Source organism: Rattus norvegicus, chromosome 13 (genome assembly GCF_036323735.1).
Source record: "Rattus norvegicus strain BN/NHsdMcwi chromosome 13, GRCr8, whole genome shotgun sequence".
NCBI lineage: Eukaryota > Metazoa > Chordata > Mammalia > Rodentia > Muridae > Rattus > Rattus norvegicus.
The window spans coordinates 46,302,186-46,329,632 of NC_086031.1; the positions used below are offsets into that span (position 1 = coordinate 46,302,186).

Here is a 27,447-nt window from a genome sequence, read left to right on the forward strand (position 1 = left end):
ATCTCATTTGGTCCCAAAGCAAGCTCATGAAAGAGACATGTGACATGCTTCATACATGAATTCAGAGTATCAGGAGCCTGGGCAAACCAGAATCCTTACCCAGCCCCCATAAGCCTGACATTTCTGGTGCCATCTATGTGACCCTATAATGATAGTCTCTCTGTGACTTAGCTTACTCATTTGTGCAGAGGGTATAATCATATGCTAGTCCCTAGTGAGGCTAAGGCCAGCAAAGGCTGTCACATTCCTTGTAGGACTTGCTAGAATTTTAGATTGTAGCTCACTAGTTCCATTTTGCATTTGGGCCCCACAGGGGGTGTACGAGGCACAGCCACGACACTGAGATGATCATGTTTATTTACCTCCAGCTATGCTTCTTTCTAGCAGGTGACACTACATCTAGGATATTTAGATCGCAGGCCAGCTCAACAAATGGTAGATAGACCTTATACCACGCACAGGCAGTCACAAGCCCTGCTATACTCAATTCAGCCAGAAGAGGGCAGCTTTGAGCCAGATGTCTCAATTTTCTAAACTACCGGGCTATGCCAGCTCTTTGGAGTCATAGCTCCTGGTTTCGGAGAACCAGTTCTAACAGGCTGGTTCCTGTTCACACAATTCCACCAGCCCCTAAGAGGACAAGGTTCACATATCCAAGCCTTATTGTCCACCACAGAGTGGGGCTAAAAGCTGACTGAGGGCCATAACTCATCTGAGCTGTAAGGAACAGGCAATTTAACGACCAAGGTCTCTGGCTGGAGGTGGGTAGTGAGCTGGGTCCTGCATCTACTCTTCTCCCTGAGGAAAAAAAAATGCATCTGTCCTGATAGTCCCCGGGAGTAGACACTCTGGGGTCCTAGAGACTCCTCATGGCTCTCAGATACACAGAGAACAAATGACTTAGCTCTTTCCCTTCCTTCTCCCTACATCTCCATGCCATGCCTGAGACTAATCTATGTCTCACCCACCCCTTCAAGACCCAAGTGGCTTCCTCTGAGTACCCCCTGACCCCTGAACCCCTTCCTGAGTCAGACAATACCCAACTTTTCTCCCACGAACCTGAACTTCATACCACTTTGAGGGGTCTCCCACTCTCTGTCACAGATTATAGGGAAGCTTGTTTTATTTATATCTTCTTTATTGTTAGGCAGAAAACTTCTTGGAAGTGGGGAACTAATTAATAGTCATCCCCTCTAGATGTGCCTGACACCTGCCTTACGCCATTTGCCTTGCTGCCTCTCATTATGAGCTCCTGCCTACACTCTGAACTTAATACTCGTCATAGTCTCTCATTCTGAGGTGCTTTCACATTCCACCCAGTCCCTCGACATACAGAACATTGAGACTATGGAGTGCAGGAGTTCAGGAATAAAATCTTATCCCCAGTGACTACGCCAGAAGGCTCACTTTCTACAAAAGCCTTTAGACCATAGGTTCTCAACCTGTGGGTCTCGACCCCCTCGAGTCGCAGGATTATAGACCCCATATCAGATATTTACATTACAATTCATAACAGTAGCAAGATTGCGGCTATGAAGTAGCCACAAAGATAATTTTATGGTTGGGAGTCACCGCAATATAAGGAACTACATTGAAGGGTCATGGGATTAGGAAGGTTGAGAATCATTGGGCTAAGTAGTTGGTGATTGGGTGAGAGGGTTAGAAGAAATGCCTCCTCCTAAGACTAGAGCGTGAGGCAGACAGGACTGAATGGGGGTGGCTCAGCTCAGCTTAGATGTCCTGACAAATCCTCCAAGGATCTAAGCTCAATCTTTAAGTCACCGAGCCGTATCCCAGGTCCTCCCTACCCAGAATGAGAGTTAAGTTACAGCACTTGGCTGTTGTAATCAGTAGTTGTGTAAACAATTGTTAATTTATTTTATGTGTGTGGCGTTTGGCCAGTATGCATGTCTGTGCAGAACATGCATGCCTGATGTCCTTGGAGATCAGAAGAGGGCACCAGATCCCCTGGAACTGGAGCTTTGTCTGGTTGTGGGCCATCATGTGGGTGCAAGGGATCAAACCCCGGTCCTCTGGAAGAGCAGTTCAGTGTTCTTTCCTGCTGAGCCATTTCTCAGTTCCCTCGGTGGTCTCACTCCTCTGTGGCCAGGCCTGCTTGTTTGCCTCCGTTGCCCATCCAGTCATCGGCTCTGTATGAATCCACTGTACGCTTTGGTCTGCTCAGCAGTGCACCGGGTATCGGGGATGTTCAGGAACAGTGGTAAGTGTCTAGATTAAGTCATAAGGGGAAACCTTGGGATCCTCTGAATGTCTTCATCTTACGGGGAAATGTTGAGACAGCTAGTTAATGGCCACCAGGTCTTCTAGTAAGCTTTAAAAGCTATCTTTAGAAAGTCCTCCCAAACTATCCTCCTCTCGTCTGGGCTAGGGGGTCCCTCCTGTTCTCACGTCAGTCAGGACTAGAACCCAGCCAGGTCTCCCAGTCTGGAGTCTGCTCCTCTGACACTTGCTTTTCCTTGTCCTAATCTCCTGGACAGCCCCCCCCCCCCAGGACCTGACAGATGGGGAGCACAGGTAGTAGATTGGTTGAGCCTTTTCTGTTTTCACAGACTACTCAGAGTGGAAAGGCGGGCTGGCAGAAGATAGGATGATAAACTAGCTATACAGCTTTCGTGGGTCATCCACACTCAGTGGATCGTCTCTGGCTACCGTTTTCTTTCCCCACTGGAAAGATTCAAAAGGTGAACAGAAGTAGGAAAATGGGCAGATACTAGTTTGTTTTTTTTTTTTAATTTGATAGTTGAGGATGTAGTAGTCCTCTTTGATTTTTTTGCCAAGTCCTAAATTAGATACAGCTAGAGGTGAGGTCCTGCAGAGTGGGGAGGGATGCCCAGAATAGCTGGAATTGGGGAAGCCCTCTTGTCCTATATTCTATCTCTATAGGCCAGTGTCTGAAATCCAGCTCTGTGGCTTTCTTGTCAGCTGTGTGGCCTTTGGCAGAAGTAAACTCACTTTCTACATCAGAAAAAGGGGTTCTGGACATACCCTTCCAGGCCTGTCAACTGCAGCCAAGTCTCATGCCCAACCTCTCACTCTTGATTAAAAAAATCACTGGGAAGAAACCCTGGAACCAAGAAGCTCCTTACAGATTTAGGGACAAAAGGATGTAAGTCCTTGGAATGTGATCTGCTTTTCCCACAGTTTGTGAAAATCCACAAAGGCCACCACATCTTGAGGAAATCCACTCAACCCTATAAAGTAAGGATTTCCCAGGCCTGTTGGATTATGGAATCGAATTAAGGTTGGTGGAAGCCAGAGTGAACTTGCAGGCAGGACCGCTTTCTAACCAGTCAACCTCCAACCCATTCCATCTCCTTATTCACCCTCTTCTTTACGGACCTCAAGAAGTTATCAAATGGCTTTTCAGATTTTGAGCTTGGGAGAAACAATTTATTTACTGCGTGTGGAGAAACACTTTGGGGCTTTCTAGTGCTCTTAGATTGTCCCTTGCCAACTGAGAACACAGCACAATAGCACAAGGCTGGCGTCATTCAGAGACTAAAGCAATTCAGAGAGCTTTCAAATTTAAGGACTGGCACTTCGGTAGTAATTGACTGTGCCTCCTTTCCCGCATTCCTGGTTCTCCGGTCCAGGTGGGCGGGGCCCCATTCACACCTTTCTGCGCCTAGCCAAGGGGAGGAGCGGGGCAGGAGCCGTTGAACCAATGGGAGAGGCTTTGGTCACGAGTCGCCGGCAAGCTGGCTAATGGGACGCAGGGGCGTGGCCAGGACCTTCCCCCTCCAAACGTTTTATAGCAATTCGGAACGCGGGGCTTTCTAGCGTGCTCGGGTGCGGCTGTGACCTCTGAGCCTGCGGCTCTCCGCGCGCTGCTGCTGCTGCCCGACCCCCTCCGCCTCGCCGTCCCCGCACCATGGAGTCGGTGGCCTTACACCGGCGCGGGAACCTGGCTCCCTCGGCCTCCGCCCTGGCCACGGAGAGCGCCCGGCCGCTGGCGGACCGGCTCATCAAGTCGCCCAAACCTCTGATGAAGAAGCAGGCGGTGAAGCGGCACCATCACAAACACAACCTGAGGCACCGCTACGAGTTCCTGGAGACCCTGGGCAAGGGCACCTACGGGAAGGTGAAGAAAGCACGAGAGAGCTCGGGACGCCTGGTGAGTGTCCCTCGCGGCTCCCGGCTCGCCGGAGCTCATAGCGCGTCCCTTGTGGTGTCCTCGGCAGAGTTGCCCGGCGCGCGCATTTTAGATGTGTCTGTCGGTGCTTTTCAGGGACAGTGCTCACGGACTCAAGAATCTTAGCTGCAAATAGATGCCTGTGGTTTGGGAAGACGGGGCTTAACTTGAATTTTGACGGGAACAAACGTCAACAGAGTAGAATGGAAGGAGGAAGTAGAAAGCACCAGCTCTCTGTAGATAGTGTGGAGATCTTTAACTCTGACTTGACACTTCGGGGCCTTTCCAGACGAGATGAAGCAAAGTTTCGTTGTGATGGGCTTTTATTCTGGGAAGTGTAAAACCAGGCCCGAGTGCCAGGTTCACTGTACCTCCCAGCACTCCAGCCATGTCTTTGGGTTTGAGGCCTTTGGGGAACTTGCCCTTTTGATTCACGCGTGTGTAATCGTCATAGTAATCCATAACTCAGAGCGAGTTCCTCCATGTCTGTTTTCTGTTTCCCCTTCTGCAAAAAATAGGGAGAACACAGCCTGTCTCACAAGCTTGGAAGAGTAAGATAGAAATGCACGTGAGCCCTAATCATAGGTCCTGTGCTGAGAATGAATACTTCTATCTGGAGGTGTCCCCTTGAAAGGATAGCAGATTTACCAAAAGTTACACAATGTTTCCTCCGCACCAGTTCAGCAGGTCTGGGTATTAACTAGGTACCCAGCTCAGTTTAAAATGCTCAGTCTCTCATTTCCCACCAAGTATTTTTAAAAGATCCATAATCAGAGCAGGTAGGTGGTTTAGGGGTAACAGTTGGTGGATCCAGTGGATGCTGGTTGTGGTGGTGGGGGTGCGTGCCGCCATCATTTGCCCTCTCGACTATGGGAATGGTCCCCTCCCCTAATTGTTTGCTTTTGCAGCCAGTAGCTGGTTTGAAATTCAAGAAGTCATTTCATTGGTGAAGGAGAGTGGATGTTGGAGAAAGGAGTGGATTATAACCCCATCAATAGGAACAAGTATGTTTTTCCTGCTAAGGCCTGGCACGGTCCCCAGTTGCCCGCTGCCAGGTTACAGTTATTGGGCAATCGTGTACTTCCGGGCTTTCTTTTCTTTCTCTTTCTATAAAGTGCCAGGATCCCAGAGGCTCCAGGCTTGAGACTTCAGGGCCCAGGCTTTGTCTGGGGGCTTAGCTAGAAAATAGTTGCTTGTGGCTTGTGTCCCATGTCTCTTGTTGTGGGAAGAGCGGGTTGAGAGAACTAGAGTGTCTGAGAAACTGAGATCAAAGTTCAGAGTTCCCATCGGCTCCTGACTGAGGTCACTGCCTTACACACACACACACACACACACACACACACACACACACATACACACACACACACAGAGAGAGAGAGAGAGAGAGAGAGAGACAGAGAGAGAGATCACATTTGATTTTGAAGTGAAGTAAATCAATGACTCTTACATCAAAACAGAGAGACTCAGAAGGAATCCCCATGTGTCTTGCTGCATGCAAGGAGCCAAGATCAGCAAACGTGGAGAGTCTGCCCTGAAACTCCCCAACCAGACCACCCAGGATTGCTGCCTAGAGTTTGCTCAGGGTCCCCTCTCTTTCTTGGAAAGCAGCTCTCTGCTGTGCTAATGATTTCCCAATCCTGGAGCAGTGCCCTCATCCTCACCCACCCACCCACCCACCCACCCACCTACCCACCTACCCACCCCTACGTCTTAACTGCTCTCCCTAAAGAGCCGCTGCTTCCCATAGTTCAGTGGGGGAGAGGGACATGGCCTGGCTGCTTAGGTCTTATTAGAACTGTTGGTGGGAACTCAGTTCCCAGGAAAGCCTCCTGCCATCTGGAATTTCTCACCCCATTTGTAGCTTGCTTCCCACTCTCTTCTTGGAGAGATGGTTAAGCAGGGTCCTGTGAGATTATCTGCAGGGAGGGACAGGTAGGTGGGACTAATGGCTGCTCCAGGAGGGCATCAGAGGAAAAACAAATATTTGCTCTGGATCTCAGACACATTCCTGGTATCCAAATGACATTTCCTCCTGTGAGTCTCCCTGGCTCCCCTGACCAACCCCTCTCCCTAAAGACAAAAACACATGCTGAGGTCTCACCAAAGCCTTTGGTCTGATCTGCATGGCTGTCTCAATCACCCCTAAGGGGAGCCATGACGGGCAGGAAGGCAACCCATGTGAGTAGTTCTGAGGGGTCACATTGCTTCTGCTCCTTTTACATTTTTCAATTGCTTAGTGGGCTTCCACACATTGGAAAACCGTGGAGACAAGTTGCTTCCTTCGTTGGCAGATGAGGGAACTGAAGCCCAGAGAGAGGGAAGTGACGTGTCTTCTGGCTGGGCAGTGGCAGACCTGCAGCAAACCCTCCAGACTTGCCTACCATACGCCTTGGATGACCAAGTGCTGAGTCTTGGTCTACGAGTTAGCTTTGAGATGAGCCTGGGCTTGCCTCTGAGTGCTTTGTCATCCATCGGCTAGTTCCAACTGCCCTCCCAGCACTCCAGTCTAACCTCCAGGCAATGGTTAGACGGGGAGACATCACTGGGAGCCCCCTTCTCAATACCCTGCTGAAGGATCCTCAGTGAAGGAACCATACCATATTTCTGCAAAGCGTCAAGTTGTTCTTCCCACTGCTTACCAGATGCGTTACCTCTCTGTGTTCCTCGGTGTCCATACCTGTAAAGTCAGATTATAATGTTGTAGGTTTCCCTAGGATTGAATAAAGTAATATCTGTAAAATCCTAGCAGTGTCTCAGACACATGGGACATATTATCCCAGCCAGGGCGGCTTTGACCTAGGGAACTCTCTCTCTCTCATCCTGGACCTCTCCTGCCTCAGTAAGGAGCACAGATTGGGCTCGGTCCTCCTCTTGAGTTGAATCACTATGGTCTCTGCTTTGTTCCAAGCCCTCATCTCTTATTCAGCCAACTTCAGAGGACGGCTCCTGTTGGCCAGCTGCCAGAGGCTTGTTGGGCAAGATGCACCCTCCCAGCTCCTCCTGCACCTGCCTGCTTAGCAGCAGGGAGGGAGGCTGCAGGCGACTCTTGTCCTTGGGCTCCAGCCAAACCACACAAAAGGGCTGGGCAGAGAAGCTCCTTGCTCAGGAACCTGGCAGAGTGGGCTAGGAGGAGGCAGGGAAGAGGTGGTATTATATGGGACCAGGGGAGATGGCTCAGGTTACCCGAGCAGCTTCTTCCCGATTCCTGTCTAGCTCTTGGTAGGTGGTACATCCCGCTGCTCAGCCAGGACTGCCTACACCTAACCTCTCTGGCACTATCTAAGTGGGTCATCATCCAGCTCCTTGCCTGCTTCCCACAAAAGGGCAGAAAGGAGTCAAGGATCTTGGCTGTGACCAGAGATGCCCAACTTGGACCATCTCTCCTAGCACCCAGAACCAGCATCTCTCCGTTCCCCGCCCCTTTCCCTTCTTTTTCTTTCTAAGGCTTTTTGATCGCCTCAATACGGATCATTCCTAATCCGAGCTCTGGGAGAAAGGCAGTATTTACCCACGGAGCCTCAGCACCGACTCCTCAGGGTGTTGGCAAAGAGTGGGCATGTCTTAAATAGGAAGGAGTGGCACACACAACGTGGCCCATGGCAAGATATGGGCTGTCCCTTCTGCAGGGACGGGGTTAGGCAGGATTGGACACCTCCAAGAAACTTTTGTCTTCTGAGATTCTCTCCTCTGTTGTAGTCCTGTCCTGTGCATGGAGGAACTTTAGCTTTCAAGTTTATCTTTCTGAAGTGGTCACTGCTGGTTGGGGAATTAGCTTTGTTGCCTTTATGAACTCGCAGAGCTTCAAGGACAGGAAAACTCACTGGCATGGTCTCAGCAGGAAACCCTTATGCTCTGACAGTTAACATGGCTGAGCCCGATGACCTCGCACCAGTCCTTTGGTGGTGCCTTCCTGACACTGCAGTGACCCATTTCTGAAGAAGCTGTATACAGAAGGCTGAAGCACGGAAGGCAACTTGGAGATCTACCCCAACCTGCCTGGCATGCTCTGATTGCTCTCTCTTAGCTGAAAACCTCACCCATCCTTCCATATCTGAAACAGTTTTCTCCTGGGCTGGTTTCCCATGCTTTTCCAAGTAAAGAAAGCCACTCCCAATGTTCCCCAAGGCCTTCCACAAGCCAGGACGTTAAATCTAGACAACCAAGGAGTGCAGCGATAGCTGAGCTGTTAAGAGCACTTGCTGCCCTTGCAGAGGACCTGGGTTTGGTTCTCAGCACCCGTGTGGCTGGCCACTCAGAACCATCGGTAATTCTAGTTTCAGGGGATCCAAAGCTCTCTTCTGACCTCCATGGGCATTGTATGCATGTGGCACACACGCATAGCATGCAAACAAAATACCCATATTCATGAAGTAAAAAATAATTAAATCTTATCAAACAACCCAGATTCGCCTAGCTTTCTGTGCCTTGAGTTACATAGCTTGAGAGAAACCAGTGTGAATCAGCTGCCTGGGTTCACACAGCTGGCCACGTGTTCAACACACAGAATCATCCCTGGCCTGGTTTTCCTTCTTCCGCCTCAGAGTGTGGTGGCCATATAATACATTGATTGAATGTGGGTAATATGCAGGGTAAAGAGGGTGGCACTAGTAATTGTATCGGGGAGCTGAAATGATGGCTCAGTGGTTAACAGCACTTGCTACTCTTCCAGACCACTCAATTTCCACTCCCAGTACCTATTCTGTCACAAGCATCCATAACTCCACTTCCAGGGGTCTGATACCCTCTTCTGACCTCCCTGGGCACCAGACACACGCACACACACACACACACACACACACACACACACACACACACACATAAAATTAAGACGTTTGCAAAAATTAAAAAAGAAATACGTCGGGACAAAGACCCTGGCCTGTGGCCAGCCTCCCCTTGGGTTTCGGGTACCTTCTTCCTGGGCTTCAGTCATCTCATTTTCATCCTTGGGCACAGTTGCCAGTAACCCTGTAGGTGAGAACAAAGGTCTCTAGAAATTACTCCTTGTAACTGAGGGAGATACCCGCCCAGGCCTGGGAGGGAGGGGAGCGGGGAAACTATCTGCTCACTGGTTCCCTCAGGCAAAGATCATCCGGAGACTTAACAAATAGATATTTGTAACGAGTGTTCACTAGTGTGCAGCTGTTAAAGGCCTCTGCACCCAGGACTCTTTCTAGTCCTGAGAGGTAGTAGATTGAACTGACTTTGATATAACCAGGGCTGGTAGAGTTTGGGAACAGTGGCTTAACCCCATCATATCAGTGGTAAATCAGTCCTTCTTGTCTGTCACCCTTTTGGGGACTGATGGAGGACCAATAACGAGCCTTGTTTCCTTCCTGGGAAGTGCTAGACTGGATCTCCTAGGACCTACTGTAGACAACTGGGGGGTTCATTGACCTGCCCCTCACCCCTCTGATGTCTTCTAGGAGAATGAGATGGGGTGAAATTAGAATTTCACGTCTTCTAAGGTTAGAAGTGGATCTTGAGACCTGTGTGCCCGCTAGCCATCCCAAATAATTCCTAGCACCCTCAAAAATCTGTTTTGGAAACTCATTTCTTTTGGCCCCTACTCCCTCAGAGCTCTGTCCCTAAGCCTATGACATCATCTCAGTTTTCTATACACTTGTGTGTACACAACTGTGCATCTGACATCTGCCTAGTCGTTGCCTGGATGCATTTTAAGCGCTCAGGTATTTTTAGTTGTCTAGATAGTGATGTGTGTTTACATACTGTTTTTACTGCCCATAATAGATCTTTTACAGATCTTTGTCTCTAAAGAGTTCACAGCCCTTTACTCATTGTCTGGTTTCACGAACAAAGACTTACAGAGAAGAGAGCAGGCCATGCAATCTCCCCTTCAGGGTGAGAAAAGCATCATGGAAAAGTGGTGTGTGGGAGTTTTGCTCTGTGTTGAATGGAGAAGAGAGAGGTAGCTCCTCGTTGAAGGAATAGTCAAGGCCTTTGCCCTACTCCCCAGTTCTAAGCCCAGGGGTTTTCTGCCTAGCTCTTTAGGGAGTGGGGTTAGGGTGGAATGTTGAAGCAGACAGATCTTCCATCTGCATCATCCCCCTGCATTGGGCCTCTCGGGGATGAGGCTCCATGGTGACCATCTGCCATTGTCCTCCCTGCCCTGTTCTGGGGAGGGCTGAGAATGGGGCCTGCCCCCTTTCAGCAATGCAGCTTTAGGGCCCGTTGGGGTGGAGGGCACGCCATCCCTGACCCGTTGCCGGGGTGACGGGGCTATGGGCATTGTGAGCAACTCCTCTGACAGGATTAGGGCTATTCCGCATTCTTGTCAGATGGGGAGCACAAACCGAAAAGAGCCTGCTGTCCAGAGAGCTGAAGCTATTGTCTCTCTCCAGAGCCTGTGAAAGGGTGGATTAGAGGCCCCGCCCCTCGAGCCGGGGTTTCCTTTCTGTCTCCTTTTGAATCCAGAGGGGAGGCCAGCCCTCCTGGGAAATTGAATGAGGAGCTGTTTATCTCAGTCTGGGCCTTCATATTTCTCATTACTTGCGCGAAGGGGAAGTCTTACCATTCTGTTGGTGTCCTTGACCAGAGCTTGCCAGGAACTGACTGACTTGGGACACCCAACCCTCACCCAGCCCGAGGACCACTGGCATTTGTACAGCTCATTTCACAGACCAGATCAGGAAAGGCCCTGAGACTACTTAGTTCAATCTGTTTATTTCACTGGAAGGCAACTGAGGTTCTGACAAGGGTAGGACTTGCCCACAGCACTAGAACAGAACAGGAGAACCAGGCATACTGGGTCCTGGCTCTGTGGTTTCCATTCTCTTCATTCTAGAGAATGCCATGGACCAGAAAGGTGGAAGCTCTTAGGTATTGATCTGTAACTCCTCTGTTTCCTCTGTACCTACCCTTCCTGAGCCCCTCCACACACCAGCTGGAGGTGTTAATCCTTTCCCACCTTTAAGACCCTGTAAGACTGTAAGCCCCAGAGGACTGTCTGTCTACTTGTTTGCTTGTTGTTGAACATTCCTTACCTGGACTTCGAAGACTGCTCACTGGAGGGTGGTTTTTGGTTTTTGGTTTTTGTTATTGTTGTTGTTTGTTTTTCTTGTTTTGTTTTTGACGATCTTTTTTATTACAGCAAATAACTCACTAGCATATTAGATATATCCGCAGTGTTGTAAACCATCACAATACAAAATAAAAATGCTTTCATTTAATATGTATGGCTGTCTTCTCTGGATGAGTGTTTGTACATCTGCAGAGGGCATCTGGTCCCTTGGAACTGAAGATTTACAGACAGTTGTAAGCCACCATGTGGGTGCTGGGACCCAAACTCAGTTGGAAGAACAAGCCAGTGCTCTTAACTGCTGAGACGTCTCTTCTCCAGCTCTCTAAAACCGCTTTATCATCCCAAGTAGAAGGGCTGTGCCCATTAAATAGTAGCACCCCAATGCCATCTTTTGCCCTATACCCCGGTATCTTTTGAGCTATTTTCTGTCTATAGAGTTGTTTACTTTAGTACCTCATGGAAGGGGACAGCATGACGTCTGTCACTCTGTGGGTAGCTTATTTCACAGTACATTTTCATGGTTCAGCCATGCTATAGTAGGTATCAGAATTCCATTCGTTTTCTGACAGATAAACACCAAATTTGTCTCTCCATTCACCTGTTGGGAGGCACTTGGGCTGCCGTAACGTTTGACTAGTGAGTGGTTGTTCATAGCAAACTGGTGTTCAGGACAGAAGAAGAACAAAACTCAGCTTGCCAGCTGCGCTAGTCAGTGACTACGGCTTTGAAGGAAGTATTCAGCCTGCTGGGTTTCCAGTTTATTCACCAGTGACTGAGGGCAAGGACGTGTTCTCCATCTTTGTCCCAGAACTCTTGGGGAGGGCCAGGGTTATTTACTAATGCAGTACATTGCTGTTCACTGACTAATGTGTGTCAGGTCCTCTGCCTGGCACCCAGGGCTGAGCGAATTGTCCTGAGCAAGTCATCCCAGGTCCTCGTCCTTGGGGTGCACATTGTCCTTGGGGGTGCACTGTGCACATTTGATTTGTAAATCCTAAAGCATCAAGCTTCACACAGGTACAGGTTGTTATGTTTCTTGTTCACCCGTAGACTTTAAAAATGAGGTCATTAGTCAGTGCTGCACTGGACTCAGGTGACGACCTTTTCTTGACAAGGGGATCTGCAAATTGCCGTCACCTGCCCTGGTGAAGGCGGATGGCTTCCCTTGGTACATGCTACGTGTTGCAGCTGCAGGCAGAGTATTAGGGCCAGGGCTCATGGAGCATCCTCTGAGATAGATGCCTCTACCTTGCTAGACCTTTCTCCTTAATCTCTGGCATCCTCTGTTCCCAGGTGGCCATCAAGTCTATCAGGAAGGACAAAATCAAAGATGAGCAGGATCTGTTGCACATAAGGAGGGAGATCGAGATCATGTCTTCACTCAACCACCCCCACATCATTGCCATCCATGAAGGTACGGTAGTGGGACGTTTGGAGCTGGGAGCCTGGAATCTGGGGGGGGCAGGGGTGCACAGAAGTCAGATCTGCCAACACGAAGAAGTGACACGTGCCCAATGGTGATGCCCTTAAGCCCAGCCCTAAGAGGCTTGAGACAAGAGGAATATAAATTTGAGGTCAACCAAAGGTGCATAATAGGACCCCACCTTTAAATAAATACATAACTTAAACAAACAGGAAGTAAGAATGAGAAGGACTTTGAAGTTGCAAAAGTCGGATTCAAAACCCTGCCACGACCCCACCTTTAAATAAATACATAACTTAAACAAACAGGAAGTAAGAATGAGAAGGACTTTGAAGTTGCAAAAGTCGGATTCAAAACCCTGCCACGTGACACGTGACGCTTCCCTTCCGAAACGGCACAATCCATCTATATCACAGGTGGTTGCAGAAATCCACCTGGATACTTTCACTGAGTACTCTATAAGAGGAAAAACCGTAGGTGTGTTTGTGTGCTTGTCACGTGGCTGGGGTCCTACCTAAAATCCCACGCTTGCTAGGTAAGTTCTGTAAATTGAGGTGCATCCTCATCCCAGACTTCAAGCCTTTTGTCACTGTTGTTGATTTTCCTCTAATTGCGCTGCCTCCCAACCCCAGGAGATCCTTGGCAACCCAGGAGAGGCTGAAAGACCAGAGTCTGCACCTGTCTCAGGTGTGGGTGCTGTTCAACGCTCCCCTGTTAGCCAGGCCTCCCCAAGTCACCTTGTGCCCCTGAATCACTCCTGCATGGGTTTGCTCCGCCTCATCTTGCCTCTCTCCTGACATCAGTTCTGGCTTGATCTCTCTGGCTGCCCTCTTCCCTGCAACCCAGACAACAAAGTGAGCTAGGAGGAGGGTGACAGGGGAAGAAGGGAGAATGCCCTCCCACGTACTGCTTCAAGTCTTTATGTAACTTCAGTAACCTGGATCACAGGGACAGCAGGAGGGAAAGGAGGCAGGAGCTTGTAGATTTGTCTGGGGTGGTTTTCTTTTGTCTGAAGACCCCTAGTAGAACCAATAGAAATGTCTCGACTCTCATAGGAAGATAAAGGGCAAAGCTACTGTTAGGACCCTGTGGCTTGAGTCTGTCCCATAAGGAGCCCAGACAAGTAGCTAAGAAGGTAGCTGAGAAGGCTAATTGTATTTCTCTTTTCTTCCCTCCGGGAACAGTGGGCAGATCACGCTTGGCGATTGGCTGTGTGTGTGTGTGTGTGTGTGTGTGTGTGTGTGTGTGTGTGCGCGCGTGCGCGCCCCCCCCCACATGCATGTGCATGAATTGGTGTGTGTATGAATTTTCTCCATACCCAGTTCCCACTTGGGAATGAAAACTGAAATGATGCATTTCATTTGTTTTGTCTTGTTGGTGTGTGTGTGCGTGCATGTGTGCGTGTGTGTGTGTGTGTGTGTGTGTGTGTGTGTGCATGCCTGTGTGCGTGTGTGTGAGCGCTCATACTTGTTCACACACTCAAGCGTGTTGATGGTACAGGCACAGGGCATCACTGTTACTGGTGTCTATTCATCTTCATCTTGCTATAGACTAGATATTTTGGTCTACAGGAATGCTGGGACTGACTTCTAATGTTCCTCAAAATGCACCATGCCAGCTCTTTATCTTTAGTTCCTAGCCTAAAGGTTGCACAGAAACTGAGAACCACATATGAGGGGTCTCAGTCAGGCACTCCTTAGAGTCTGGGTCACCACGTTTACCTGGAAAACAACACCACACGTCTTTCCTCTGGCCTTGAAGCTGACATCTGGGAGTGAGGACTCGCCCTTAAGCTCTCTCTCAGAGGCTCTGGGGCTGGCCTAGCAAGCCAAACTCATAGGACCCGTTTAACACAAAGCTGCCATGTCATAGACTAGCGTGTTCTGACACACCAGTTGAAGGGCCAGTTGGATGAACCAGTTATTTTCTGCTTTCCTTAGAGGACTGGAGCCAAGACTCAGCCTGGGGTGGTGAGACGGCCCCTCCTACACAGGGAGATGGGCTAGCCGGAGTGGGCTGACTGCCAAGAAACCAGCCAGCCAGCCAATTAATTACCACGTGTTTATTGATCGCTTTTGTAATCAAGGCCATATGCACTCCGGCCCTAGCCTGCGTCCTCTGAATGGCGGCAGGACTGAGGACTGTCTCAGCTCTCACAGTCACAGGGCAGGTCTGAGGTTTTAGAATTACACTCGAGAACAGTGTACAGTAACAGGTCCCGTTTTCTGAGCACTTTCTCGTGTATCAGATAACGTGCCAGACCAAGAGCTGACTATCGCTGGTTTCTCGCCTGCTTCTCGCCTGAGACCTGGGACGTTGCTTTAATCTCAGGGGAGAAAACTAAGGCACGATGGTTTGATTACCTATCCAAGTTCATCCATCAGCTCTGCCTTCTCACTGGCAGATCTTGTAGCGATTTGGCCAAGGTCATAAGATGAAGCGTAGGGTCTCAGAGGGCCTATCTTTTCCTCCCATCTGTGATATCTCTGCCTTCCTGGGAGATTGCAGAGTCCTCGGAAGCTCAAACTTAGCCACTGACCTCAGGTCTTGATATGCTGCTCCTAGGAGGCACTGAGTCTTCTTCGTAGGCTCTTCTGTCCTTATTCGCTGCCCTGTGGCCCCTGTCCTCTGTAGCAGACATTCCAGAGAAAGGTCCTATGTGGGGTGAGGCTATGACAGAGACTTGTGGCTGAGGTGGGAGCAGCATTCTCCGGGAGGCCTGACATTCTCGCTTGCCCGCTCCAGTGTTTGAGAACAGCAGCAAGATTGTGATTGTCATGGAGTACGCCAGCCGAGGCGATCTGTACGATTACATCAGTGAGCGGCCACGGCTGAATGAGCGGGACGCCAGGCATTTCTTCCGACAGATCGTGTCCGCCCTGCACTACTGCCACCAGGTAAGCGGCCACCCACCAGCCCTGCTCGTGTTCTTTTTGGGAGGGCGTGTCTGGGGCTCTGAGACTGGGACTCAGAGAAAGGCTTCTGGACTCTCGGACCGAGGAATGCTAGTACCTCTGGCTTTGCTCTCTTGACCACGGAAAGGCCTTGAACTCTGGGGTGAATCTGTATCCCATCGTGCCTATACTCAACTCTGACGAGGTCCCTTGTCTCCATTCCCTTTGCTGGCGACATTCCCCAACTCAGTCCCCTTCCTCTTTCAGAACGGGATTGTTCACCGGGACCTCAAGCTGGAGAACATCCTTCTAGATGCCAGTGGCAACATCAAGGTGAGGTCCCTGGACCTTAGCCATCTCCTATCCCAACACTTCCTTTATAGATGAGGTACTGAGTCCTCAAGAGGAAGGCCACCCCACTAGTGACTGGCAGAAGTTAGGCTAAAATAGAAACGAAGACCCTGCCTCTCAGGCCAGTTATATCTCAAGTGTGGCAAGGGTCTAATCGAAGGTCAGTTTTTATTCATAACTTTGGGGCCAGCAGGTACCGTGCCCCGTTCCTCTTGCTCCCAGTGCTCGCACGCAAACCTGCACACACAGTTTAATCTGCTATAGTCAGCACGTCCTATGGCCCCTTTCCTTATAGCGCTCACTTTCGTTTCTCAAAAACACCGGATTCTCATACTCATGCTGAAGCAGCTAGGTTTACGTCCATCACAAGTTCGTGCCAAGGAAATAAATAAGAATCTCAGGGCTGAAAGGGCAAGATGACAAGAGCTGGCTGAGGTGACAGGCTAGCCTGGCAAACAACTGGGAGGGTGACAGTCTGGCCCTTCTTAGATCTACCTGACATAAGACAAGGGTCACTCCATGGCTGCTGACCTGCGTGTCCTGAGGTATCCTGGTACTGAGTCAGTAGCCCTTATCCAGGCCATTCCTGAAGCAGGTGGAGTTTCTTAGATGCTGACCGGAAAGGAGGCCAGAGCCAGTAAAACTCACACAAGCCAGAGAAGGGCTTAGACTCTGTTGGTACCAATCATCAACTCATTAAGAGTTCACCTGGCAACTGCTTGATAAGACGCCAATAAAGCTATAAACAAAGGAGCCAGAGATTCGTAAATAGCCCTCCCGCCCTGTGCACATGACCCTTTGATGGGGTGAAGGGTCAGGTAGCCCCAGGGTCTTGACCTCCACCTCGGGCTGATGGGAAAGAAGAGGCTGATCTTAGAACCTAACCTCTCTGGCCCCTAAAATCCGGCAGCTCGGGGGGTCTTTTGAGAGGATTCCATCTCCAGGGCTGTGAACAGCTCTGACTTTTGTCCTGTCCTCTCCTTTGCCCCTTAGCCACGCAGGTCCACCCTGGCTTCCTGCCTACGTGTGGGCAGAGATGAACTCTTGGCTCAGAAGGGAAGCTCAGCAGTCATGTAGTTAGTGGGTCAGGGGCCTTGCTTGCCTATTGAGGGCCTTAAGGCACTGTCCTTTAGGACCTGAGCTATGAGGTGTGGGTTGAGTGTCTCTTTCCTTCCACCAAGGTCTGGGTTTTCCCAGGATCCTGTGTTTTGGGGAAACTGAAAGTGATAGTAACAAGATGAGGAACTTTAGGACTTCTTGACTGCAGCAGATTAAACTGTATTCCTCGGAGAGAGGATGGCCAAGAGCTGCGGAACAATCCACTCAACCTTTGTCATGACCCGTGTTTGCCCCAACTCTATAGATTGCTGATTTTGGCCTCTCCAACCTGTATCACAAAGGCAAGTTCCTCCAGACGTTCTGTGGGAGCCCTCTCTATGCCTCACCTGAGATCGTCAACGGGAAGCCCTATGTGGGCCCAGAGGTAAGCATCCTTCTCCTACCAGCATCCCTGAATCCAGGTCATGCAGTATGGATGAGGTAGTTTGCTAGTTGCTTCCTTTTTCAGAACACAAAACTCAGGCCCTTACAAAGCAGTGACCTACCAAGCCTTGAGGGGAAAATAGCAAGGCTATAGAATGGAGGTCTCCTGAAATCCTGCCTCATTCTTGTCCCCTGGTGCTCTGCACCTCCTGGCACTCAGTCCACCCACCCCACCTTGACCTAGAGGATGGCAATGGTTCCTATGCTCCTGGCTGTCCTTTCCACGGGGTGAGGGGGGTGACTGGCAGCATCTTTTCCTATGAGCTCCCTACCCCTCTGTCGTACCCCCTCCTCCACCCCCAGTTGCAAGAGAGGGTAAGAGGAAACCTTCAGATGAGACCTTCCGTCCTGTTGGAGACGTGGGCGGCAGCTCTGCAGTCTGCAGCACGTGCTGTGTCTTTGCTGAGCGTCCCTCCCCCCCCCCCTCTCAGGTGGACAGCTGGTCTCTGGGCGTTCTTCTGTACATCCTGGTGCATGGCACCATGCCCTTTGACGGGCAGGATCATAAAACCCTGGTGAAACAAATCAGTAGCGGGGCTTACCGAGAGCCGTGCAAACCGTCTGGTAAGTGGGAACTGTGACCAGACTGGGGCGGGGCGTGGGGTACACCGTCACTGCCAATGATTCCCAGCACAGCGACTAGACAATGGTGATAAGGAAGGTAACAGTCCTTAGAACTCTGGGGAGATTAGGATGCGCCCCACTGTTCTCCAGTCTGAGACCTCTGAGGACTCGGGCAGCATTCTTCATTGTGAGCATGCTTTAGAAGTGCTCCCTAAGGTCTAGCTTAAACCTCTTTGCTGGAGTTGTACTGTTTCTTGTTGACTTTTTCCCTCATCCTGAGAACTCTGACCTTTTATATAAGATATAGACAGGGGGAAGAAGTATAGAGAGCTTTGCTTTGTCATTGAGCACAGTCCCTGTCCTCAGAGAATGGGGTTTCAACAGAGAAGGAAAACACAGACGTAGAAAAAGGGACTGAGAGAGAAAGCTTGTGGGACAGAAGCAGTTGCCTGTGTCTGTCCTGGAAAGTTGACCAGGGGAGTGGGCCTGAACCAGTACGGAGCCTGAGGAAGGAGTACATTAGTCTCACCCAGAAGCATGAGCAGTGTGTACACTTAGGGAGGCAGGTCCTTGGAAGATGACCTTGGCTGCCGGTCCTTGCAGCTGTTAAGCCCTTGCCTTTGTTTTACAGATGCCTGTGGCCTGATCCGGTGGCTGTTAATGGTGAATCCCATCCGTCGGGCCACTCTGGAGGATGTAGCCAGTCATTGGTGGGTCAACTGGGGTTACAGCACCCGAATTGGGGAACAGGAAGCTCTGCGAGAGGGTGGGCACCCTAGCGGTGACTCTGGCCGGGCCTCTATGGCGGACTGGTTACGTCGCTCCTCCCGCCCCCTCCTGGAGAATGGAGCCAAAGTGTGTAGCTTCTTCAAGCAGCATGTGCCGGGAGGTGGAAGCACGGGACCGGGGCTGGAGCGGCAACATTCTCTTAAGAAGTCCCGCAAGGAGAATGACATGGCTCAGACTCTGCAGAATGACCCAGCTGAAGATACTTCCTCTCGCCCTGGCAAGAACAGCCTCAAGCTTCCGAAAGGTATCCTCAAGAAAAAGGCCTCTCCCTCATCGGGGGAGGTACAGGAGGGCCCTCAGGAACTCAGACCAGTGTCCAATACCCCAGGGCAGCCTGTCCCTGCTATACCCCTGCTCCCAAGGAAGGGCATTCTTAAGAAGTCTCGGCAGCGTGAATCTGGTTACTACTCCTCTCCAGAGCCCAGTGAGTCTGGGGAACTCTTAGACGCAGGTGATGTGTTTGTGAGTGGGGACCCCATGGAGCAGAAGTCTCCACAAGCTTCAGGGCGCCTCCATCGCAAGGGCATCCTCAAACTCAATGGCAAGTTTTCCCGCACAGCCTTAGAAGGCACTGCCCCTAGCACCTTTGGCTCCCTAGACCAACTGGCCTCCCCTCATCCTACAGCCCGGGCCAGCCGTCCCTCGGGAGCTGTGAGTGAGGACAGCATCCTGTCCTCCGAGTCCTTTGACCAATTGGACTTGCCCGAGCGGCTTCCCGAAACCCCACTGAGGGGCTGTGTGTCTGTGGACAACCTGAGGAGGCTTGAGCAGCCTCCCTCAGAAGGCCTAAAACGATGGTGGCAGGAATCCTTGGGGGATAGCTGCTTTTCTCTGACAGACTGCCAAGAGGTGACAGCAGCCTACAGACAAGCCCTAGGAATCTGCTCGAAGCTCAGCTGAGGAGGAGAGGCAGTGCCCCAGTGATGGGGTAGACTCTGAGAGGGGTTTGCAGAGGAACCCTGGGTAGGATTCCCCAGGGGAGTAGAGTACATCAAGAACTCTCTCTCTGTCTTCAGCCTGATTGAACCTGGAGGCTGAGAGAAATAGCAGAGATATGGAAAGGACTGACCTACAGAGTCCTGACTGCCAGAATGTTCAAGCGGGGCCACAGAGACCTGAAAGTGCCTACCTCCTTTATGCTGAGTGCTACCCATGGCATCTCCCCCCTGCTCTCTGCCAGTGTCAGGGTGTACCCACATAAGTTCCTGTTCGCATCGACCACCAGGGTTAGAACCCTGACATCCCTGGAAGTAATGTGGAGCAACCTCGCTTATTTAAAGAGGAAACAGCCTCTGGTTTCCATCTCTGCTGCTGTGCATCTCAAAGACCTAGAAAGACTCAACTGCTGTTTCACTTCATCTCAAGGGGACCTCAGAGACCTGAGCCTTGAAGCTGTTCCTGATAACCAGACTATGATGGATATGTCTGTTTCTCAGGCCAGCAGGACCCAGAATGTGCTGACTTATTTATTTTTGTGATTCTCACTTCTGGTTTCTGTTTCGTTTTTTCTGTTGTTGGTTTTGTTGTTGTCGTTTGTTTCTTGTTTTTTGTTTGTTTGTTTGTTTTTTAAAGTGAATTTTGCTGCTTTCGGTAATGTGAATGCTGTGTTCTGGGGAAAGCCACTGTGTCATTGAAGTGTGTGTACAGAGAAGTATTTGGCAGTGATTCCTTCTAATGGGGGGTGGCTTTTTCAGATGTATGTCTTGAGCACTGTCTGGATTGGGTCTCCTGTCCCCTCACACCAGAGGCTGTCCACCCTCCCTCATCTGTGGCCAAAAAAAACCTCATTAAAACCAGCAACGGCAACTGGAAAAACAGTCTCTTGTTCTCTTCGGGGACTTGGGTTCACGTGCTTGAGCCTTTTGATACTTTTCGACCACAGATGGGGCACAGATTCTGTTTAATCAAAATAGGGCAAGGGGTTTAGGAGGTGCTGCTGGGCAGTCAGAATGCTGTTTAATGCGTACTCACACTTCCCAGCACCGTAAAAGAATAAAATCAATCAATCAAACAAACAAAAAAACCCTTCCAAAACACCCAGGTCCCCTGCCGTTAAGCCTGACCTGGTAAACATCTGGAAAAAAAGCCTTGGCCCAGAGTCCTGGTTTCTTCTTCCCTTCCCTAGTACTCAAGGAAGAGATGGATCAGGTGGATTTCTCCAGTCGATTCCCTTCTCCCCTCCCCCACTGGCCTGTGCCCTGCCCACTGCAGCCTGAAGACTCTCCCACAGTCTTTATTCTCTGTGAAGAAATTCCCTTTCCTTCCGTACTGGATAGCTTCTCCCTGGGCCCTTGGTCCGGACTCTGGGAGGAAGTCAAGAATGCTTGGAATGTCCACCCTCCCCGCCTGCCCCTCAGCCCCCTGCAGAGCTGTCCCTGCAGCCTGTTCCACTGAGAAGCTGCTGGACTCTGGGACTGGGAGGACAGAGGACAAAGTGCGGGCAAGTACCTGGTTGCCTTTGGTCCCGAGCAGGCCCTCTCCCCACCCCCACTCCTGACCTACTCTGGTACTCACCCCGTAACTGCCCAGTTCTGACTGGCTTCAGTTTCCCAGCTATCCACCCCCACCTGTCCTCCCAGTGTGGGGGGCATTGTGGGATGAAGACTTGAACCTCCTTCATTATACCTAGAAACATAGAAAGGTCACAGCCTAGAGACGACAAGGGGAAGGCTGGGCCTCTAGGGGGTTAAGACAACACAGTTCACAAAAAAATTGCTCGAGTGACCCCAGATGTGCCTGAGGTCCCAGGACTGGGCTAGGCTTGCGTAAATGCTAGAACGTCACAGGCTGGGCCTTCATCCCACAGCCGAGTGTGCAAGACTGGTTGCTTCCTTCCCTTTGGGCCTGCAACAAGCCCTTGGTGTGCTGAACTGTGGCAGACAACCCGGGTTGCGGTCAGGCTGGGGGCAGGCAGCACACGGAAGCAGAGAGGAGTTGAACTCAGTGAAAATTGTCCAGGAAACATTGATGGGAAGTTTAGATAACAGAGGCTACCATTTATTTTTTATTTATTTATTTTTGATGTTTGTGATCAAACTTGGAGCCATGCTAAGCAAACTTTATATCCTTGAGCTGCAAACCCCAATTCTTGTTGAGCCGAGATAAGACCTCAGCTTAACTCTTTATCCTCCTGTGTCAGTACCAGCGTCCCAGGCTTGGGGCGCCCTCCTGCGTCAGGAGCTAGGGCGCCTAGCTCCACCATGTTGCGCTCTCAACAGCTTCGTTACACCCCTGTGAGTCTGCTATTTACTCTCCTTTTGCAAAGAAACAGAAATTCGAAACATTCATTTACATTGTGGGGACACAAACTTGAAACCCAGATCTGTGAAAAGTCACACGCTGGGGAGCAAGAAGACTCACAGGAACTGAAGTGGTTGAAAACAAACAAAACAACAACAGGAAAACCACAGAAGCAAACAGCTACCGGGGAATATCTGTTATGTGCTAGGCTCTTGGTCAGGCACAAGATCTGGAGAAACTTCCTCCCCTGGAAACACCCTCCCCTGGCCTCCAAAAGGCCCAAGAAAGGAAATGGGTGGGGACACAGGAAAGGGGGAGACCAAGGAGAGGGCTGAGCCTAGTGGGACATCTGAGAAGAAGGCCAGAAGGGACGCAGCACCTCACTATCTGGGCAGGAGCTGAGCCTCATGGGCTTCTGGCTTGGTAGGGTTCCTGTGGCCTGTTTAATACCCTGGGAGCTTAAGTCATGGATGGGATGAAGGAGTGAATGTGGGGAGGAGCCCCAAAAATCTAGCCTTGGACTGTAGACCTCCTCACCTGCCAGGACACTTCATACCAAAGGCATTCCAGAAAGCAGGCTCAGCGATGACGCCGCCGGGGCCCCCGAGGGACAAGGCTGGAGCTGCAGGAATCTTTAGTGCCACATCAGCGCTTCCGGAATGTGAACAACCTAGACAGAGATGGGGGAGGCAGCCCGAGGAGATCAGAAAGGCTTTTTGAATGCTCCCTGGCCCTGGCCCTTTCCTGAGGCGCAGGCGGGATCATGATGTTCTTGAGTGGACACCCCCTCGTGGGGTAGGGCCGTGGGAGGGAAACTCCCATGACACATTGGCCCAAGATCCGATGACCCTTCCGTCTCCCTCTGTCCCATCCCGAAGGGGGAGAGTAAGAGGAGAAAAACAGTAGAAATGTGGGAAGCAGCAGACCCCACTCCCCCAGAAGAAAATACGCAGACTTCAGGAGTGGGAATCTGAACTCTGACTGCCTGCTAGATTGTGTCTTTAGAGAACAGGGCGGATCAAGGACAGCGGTTTGGCTGAGTGGTATGAGGTTTTAAAACAGAAGGAGGGAAGTGTTGGGACCACATACTAGGTGTCAGGCTAGTTTTCTGGAAGAGGATGGATGTACAGGCTGGCAAAGCCTGGGGCAGGACCAAAGCCAATGGCTGGACCTCTGAATGCCAGATGTAGCTTGATCATCTCTTACATGCTATGTGCCACTTGCTCAATTGATTACCATGTATTGAATTACCAGTTATTGGAACTGGGGCTGTAGATCAGCCAGAAAGCACTTGCCTGGCGTGAGCGAGGCCCTAGAGTCCATCTTCAGGGCTTCAACAAAAACGTTTTTCTTTTCTCTTTTTTTAATTTACCGAGTGCCTTCTAGTACGTTTGTGTTTGGGTTTGGTGTGGTCTTGGTTTTGTTTCTAAGGCGGGCTCTCACTCTGTAGTTCCAGTTCTCGGGAGGCCGGCAGTGCTGAGCTGAAGACAGGGGTGATGTCAGCATTGTCTTGATAAACCTTGAAAGGCTCTCTCTTAGCCTGGTCTGTAGGGCATTCCTCCACCATGCCCAGCTTTGGGGATACATTTACGAACAAAACTGACAGCAATCTATGCCCTCATGGGTGTTTGAACGCTCCAGTGAAGCTGGAGCAAAGGGCACGAAAGATTTGCAGGAAGAGGGGCCGAGAGAAGCCACGGGATGGAAGCTATGGCACCTTGTTGACCATTCTAAGGCCGTCGTTTTTATTCTGGGGGAAACAGAATCATTGAGAGGTGCTGAGCTAAAGACTGAAATGACTTAACAGACTTTTTTTTTAATTTTTTTTAAGATTTTATTTTATTGTATGAGTACACTGTAGCTGCCTTCAGACACACCAGAAGAGGGCATCAGATCTCATTACAGATGGCTGTGAGCCACCATGTGGTTGCTGGGATTTGAACTCAGGACCTCAGGAAGAGCAGTCGGTGCTCTTAACCACTGAGCCATCTCTCCAGCCCCCGACTTAACAGACTTTTAAAAAGAGTCTTGCCAGCAGGCAAGATGGCTCAACAAGTAAAAGTGCTTGCTACAGAGCCTGACCACCTAAGAAGGATCCCGAGGTCCATGTGGTAGAAAGGAGAGACATGACTCTCGGAAGTTGTCCTCTGATCTCCACATGTGAGCTGTCATACACACACACACACACACACACACACACACACACACACACACATACACACACACACACACACACACACACACACACACTGATAAAATTAAATGAAATTATTCTAGCTGATTAATGAGGAAAGCAGTGGCAGACTTGATGGGAACCTAGCAGAAGACCACTTTTGAAAGAAAATGGTGGGGTTTGGACCAGAGTTGCAGCAGCACAGAAACGGGAGCAATCAAATTTGGGGGTATAGTCTGAACGGGTAAACAGGGGGAACTGACAGTTTTTCTGGAGGGTTGAGGAGGAGTGGGGTAAACCTGGGCTGATGCAGACCTCTGAGTCCAGGAAGTAAGATAGTAGTAGACTATGGTTGTCTGGTGCCCCTTCCTATTCTAAGACTTTGAGATTGTATTAAACTGGAAGGCAGATCTTTCCAAAGCTGAAACGCTGTCGCCTCCTAAGCTTGCCTGTACTGTTCTGTTCTGGGGAGGCCGGCAGTGCTGAGCTGAAGACAGGGGCAGAGTCACCACTGTCCTGAGAAACCTTGAAAGGCTCTCTCTGAAGGACAAGAGGAGAAAGTTGGGGAGTGTATCGTCCTTTGTGTAGTTTTTCATGAGACTTGGCTTCTTCATCTATACGAGGAGGGCTATGCTAACATTTTCTCACTCTCAAGCCTGAAATCCCACAGTCACAAAGGCTTCTGGATTCCCTAAGAACTTAAGAAATGTCTCCAGGCTCTGCCTCTAGCCTTGGTCCTTAGGACAGGGACAGGTGCTGCTGTACACAGAGGGGCTGGGACTGAATAATTTCGGGTCATCTTTGGTCATCTCTGCACTTCAGAATCCTCTGTTCAGTCCTCTGAGGAGGCTGTTCACAGACTGCTATCTGGAAAGAGACCTAAAGGCTGAGTGTTCACAAGGGCCATGACTCTGGTCCTACTGACAAGTACTCAGTAGAGGGCTTATAGAGGATCTAGAACCACAGTTTTCTTAGAGACCCAAGCTTTCTCTAGCTCCCTTTGGATCTGAACCCATTTCCTCCTCAATCTTCTTTCTCCAGCATCCCGCTCCCTTCCTAGGCTAATCCCACCTCAAAGTCCCCCTGCCCCGGCCCCCCTCCATTCTGTCTGGAGATTTAGGACAAGCTGGGAGAATGAGTCACCTTAACGGGGGAAGGGGCTTCTAGTCCATAAATGGACACTAACTCTTTAGGTTTTAGTCTTCAAAAAAAGGCAGTCTCGGCCTTCTGCTCTCTCCCTGCCAGGGAGTTCCTGGGAAGAGGAAGGAATCGGCGTTGACGGAATGAGATTCTAGAAATAGCTGAATGTTTTAAAAGATAGACCAGTCTGACTCAGCTTCCCTTGTAAACACAGGGCTTTCCCAGCTCCGCATGCTAAGCCCCCATTTCCTGATGGAAATGTGCTCAACAGTGTGTCTGTGGAGGTGGGGACCCAACAAGCAGGATTCCCCCCTCCCCCTGCGTCCTCCCCTCCCCTGAGTCTGTCTCCAGGCTGCACTGCTTGGACTTTGGATTGTGGGTGCTCAGCTCCTCCAGCCAAGCTGACCAAGCAGGCCAGGCGGAGGGAGCTGTCATCCTTCAAAGCTCTGGGGCTGGAGTCTGAACTTGTCCGATACTGCTCGCCTTGGGACTTCTGGCTGCAACTGTTCACCACTATCTCTGCTTGGTGCAGCCTCACCTCATGCTCCGAAGCAGTCCGTCCTCTGCCAGGAGCCCCTCCTTGCGAAGGGACTCCCAGCTTGACCTGCTTCCCACCCTGGTGACCAGTCCTCTGCGGATTTGGCAAAGCTATGGATGATTCAAGGTGGCGTCTGCATTCACCTTGAAATTTTGCTAATCAACAACTGGGCTTGCCCATAGGCCTACTTGGGCCTCCTAAAAAAAAAAAAAAAAAAAAAAAAAAAACCCACTCCAGGTCATGAGCACCGATTTAGCCTGAACAACATAACAGCAGCCAAAACCTGATACTTGAAGCTACTGTACCACGTCCACTGCTGGGGACATTCATTCAAAGGAAACTCAAATGCAATGGGAGAGTGTCACCTAGACAGCGGGATGCTGGGTGCCGAGAGCTGTCCTGGGTGGTGGTGCCAGCCCTTATCCCAGCACAGCCATCAGGTTCACCCCAGGCTGTTCAATGCCACCACAGCAACTTCTGTGTTAGCACATCCTTTCTTCTACAAAGCATGACAAAGTGACTCAGAGTCACTTTCAGAGTCCCCTTCACACCCATCCAGTTGTTGCAAGCATTAAGGGAGACGACAGCACGTGAGAGTGCTTTGTAAGCAAGACATCACCGAGGCCAGACTAAGGAGCGAGAACAGGCACTCGGTAAGCCAACAGTGAAGGGCCTCCTCCACCAGCCAGCCCAGCCCCTTGTAAAAGGGAATCTGAGAAACAAGAGACAACTCGTTACCTAATAAACCCATCAACACTGACTGAGACCGGACTATTGTTCTTGATGCCACAGAAAACACAGAAGTGGTCCCCTCCCTCCATGAATTTATGCAGAGCAGAAGCTATAAAACCAACACCCAGAGGCTGATAGTTAACAATACAGGGATGGGGGTGCTAAGGGTGGGGACCGGGGACAGAGCATGTGGTAAGATGTTCAAATCTGTTGTTAGTAAGGGGACCCCTGCGTAAATGCAGTGCTGGATAGGTCAGCTCGCCCATCCGGATGCTAGGCCCCACAGTCTAGCTGGTGACAAGTGGCGCTCATAGACCTGTACCCTTCCTCACAACCAGTGTCACCTTGCTTTCCCTTGGCTACTGCCATCGGAGGACATGCCCGTGTCAGACATGGGTGGGTAGAGTAGGCTAATCCCTTCCTCGCCAGACATTTGAGGTGGGCAGCAAGCAGATAGCTCTGTTGGCCTTGGCTAGTGTGACTGTTCTCTTGTTCCTGCTGCCTAGAGGACCTGACTCTCTTCAGTGCCTATTGTATCTTCCACAAAGCATGCTCTGACACCTTAAAGCCATTTCCACAGTCCCCTCACATTCACGTGTGGCTGCAAGAAATAAAGGTCACAGCACCTAAAGATGCTTGGCAGGCAATATGTCTTCATTACAGACCCCTCTCCTCCGCCTCCGCTGAGTCCAATTGGACCACTTTACCATCTGTGTCCCATGACCAGGCCCCTTGAGAGAGTCTGTCTCCCTAGATCAGTTTCTCCCTCCCCTCTGTGGCTCTAAGCAAGATCCAGACTCAGCCTCCCCAGGTCCTCAACAGCTACCTTAGAAATGTGACCCCTTTTTTAAAAACTCATGTTAAATTGT

General features: G+C 50.5%; 1 protein-coding gene and 1 long non-coding RNA gene across 4 annotated transcripts; one reads left to right on the top strand and one right to left on the bottom strand.

Annotated features, from left to right (window-relative positions):
- Positions 1-3,558: 3,558 nt before the first annotated feature.
- On the top strand, positions 3,559-20,570 carry Nuak2 (NUAK family kinase 2). Of its 2 annotated transcripts, XM_039090614.2 has the most exons (8): positions 3,559-4,135; positions 12,486-12,606; positions 15,361-15,512; positions 15,777-15,842; positions 17,224-17,343; positions 17,834-17,966; positions 18,598-18,999; positions 19,772-20,570. In XM_039090614.2, the coding sequence occupies exons 1-8, from the start codon at positions 3,893-3,895 to the stop codon at positions 19,774-19,776; spliced, it is 1,242 nt and encodes a 413-aa protein (XP_038946542.1). In that variant the 5' UTR covers positions 3,559-3,892; the 3' UTR covers positions 19,777-20,570. The 2 variants fall into 2 exon arrangements, with proteins under 2 accessions (XP_038946542.1, NP_001007618.1); NM_001007617.1 differs by having other exon boundaries at positions 3,821-4,135; positions 18,598-20,570.
- On the bottom strand, positions 4,459-10,386 carry LOC120096185 (uncharacterized). Of its 2 annotated transcripts, none has more exons than XR_005492311.2 (4): positions 9,977-10,386; positions 9,062-9,118; positions 6,793-6,830; positions 4,459-4,658 (listed from the first exon to the last, which is right to left on the bottom strand). It is a non-coding gene; the product is annotated as an uncharacterized LOC120096185 (long non-coding RNA). The 2 variants fall into 2 exon arrangements; XR_005492312.2 differs by having other exon boundaries at positions 6,751-6,830; positions 9,977-10,378.
- Positions 20,571-27,447: the final 6,877 nt, after the last annotated feature.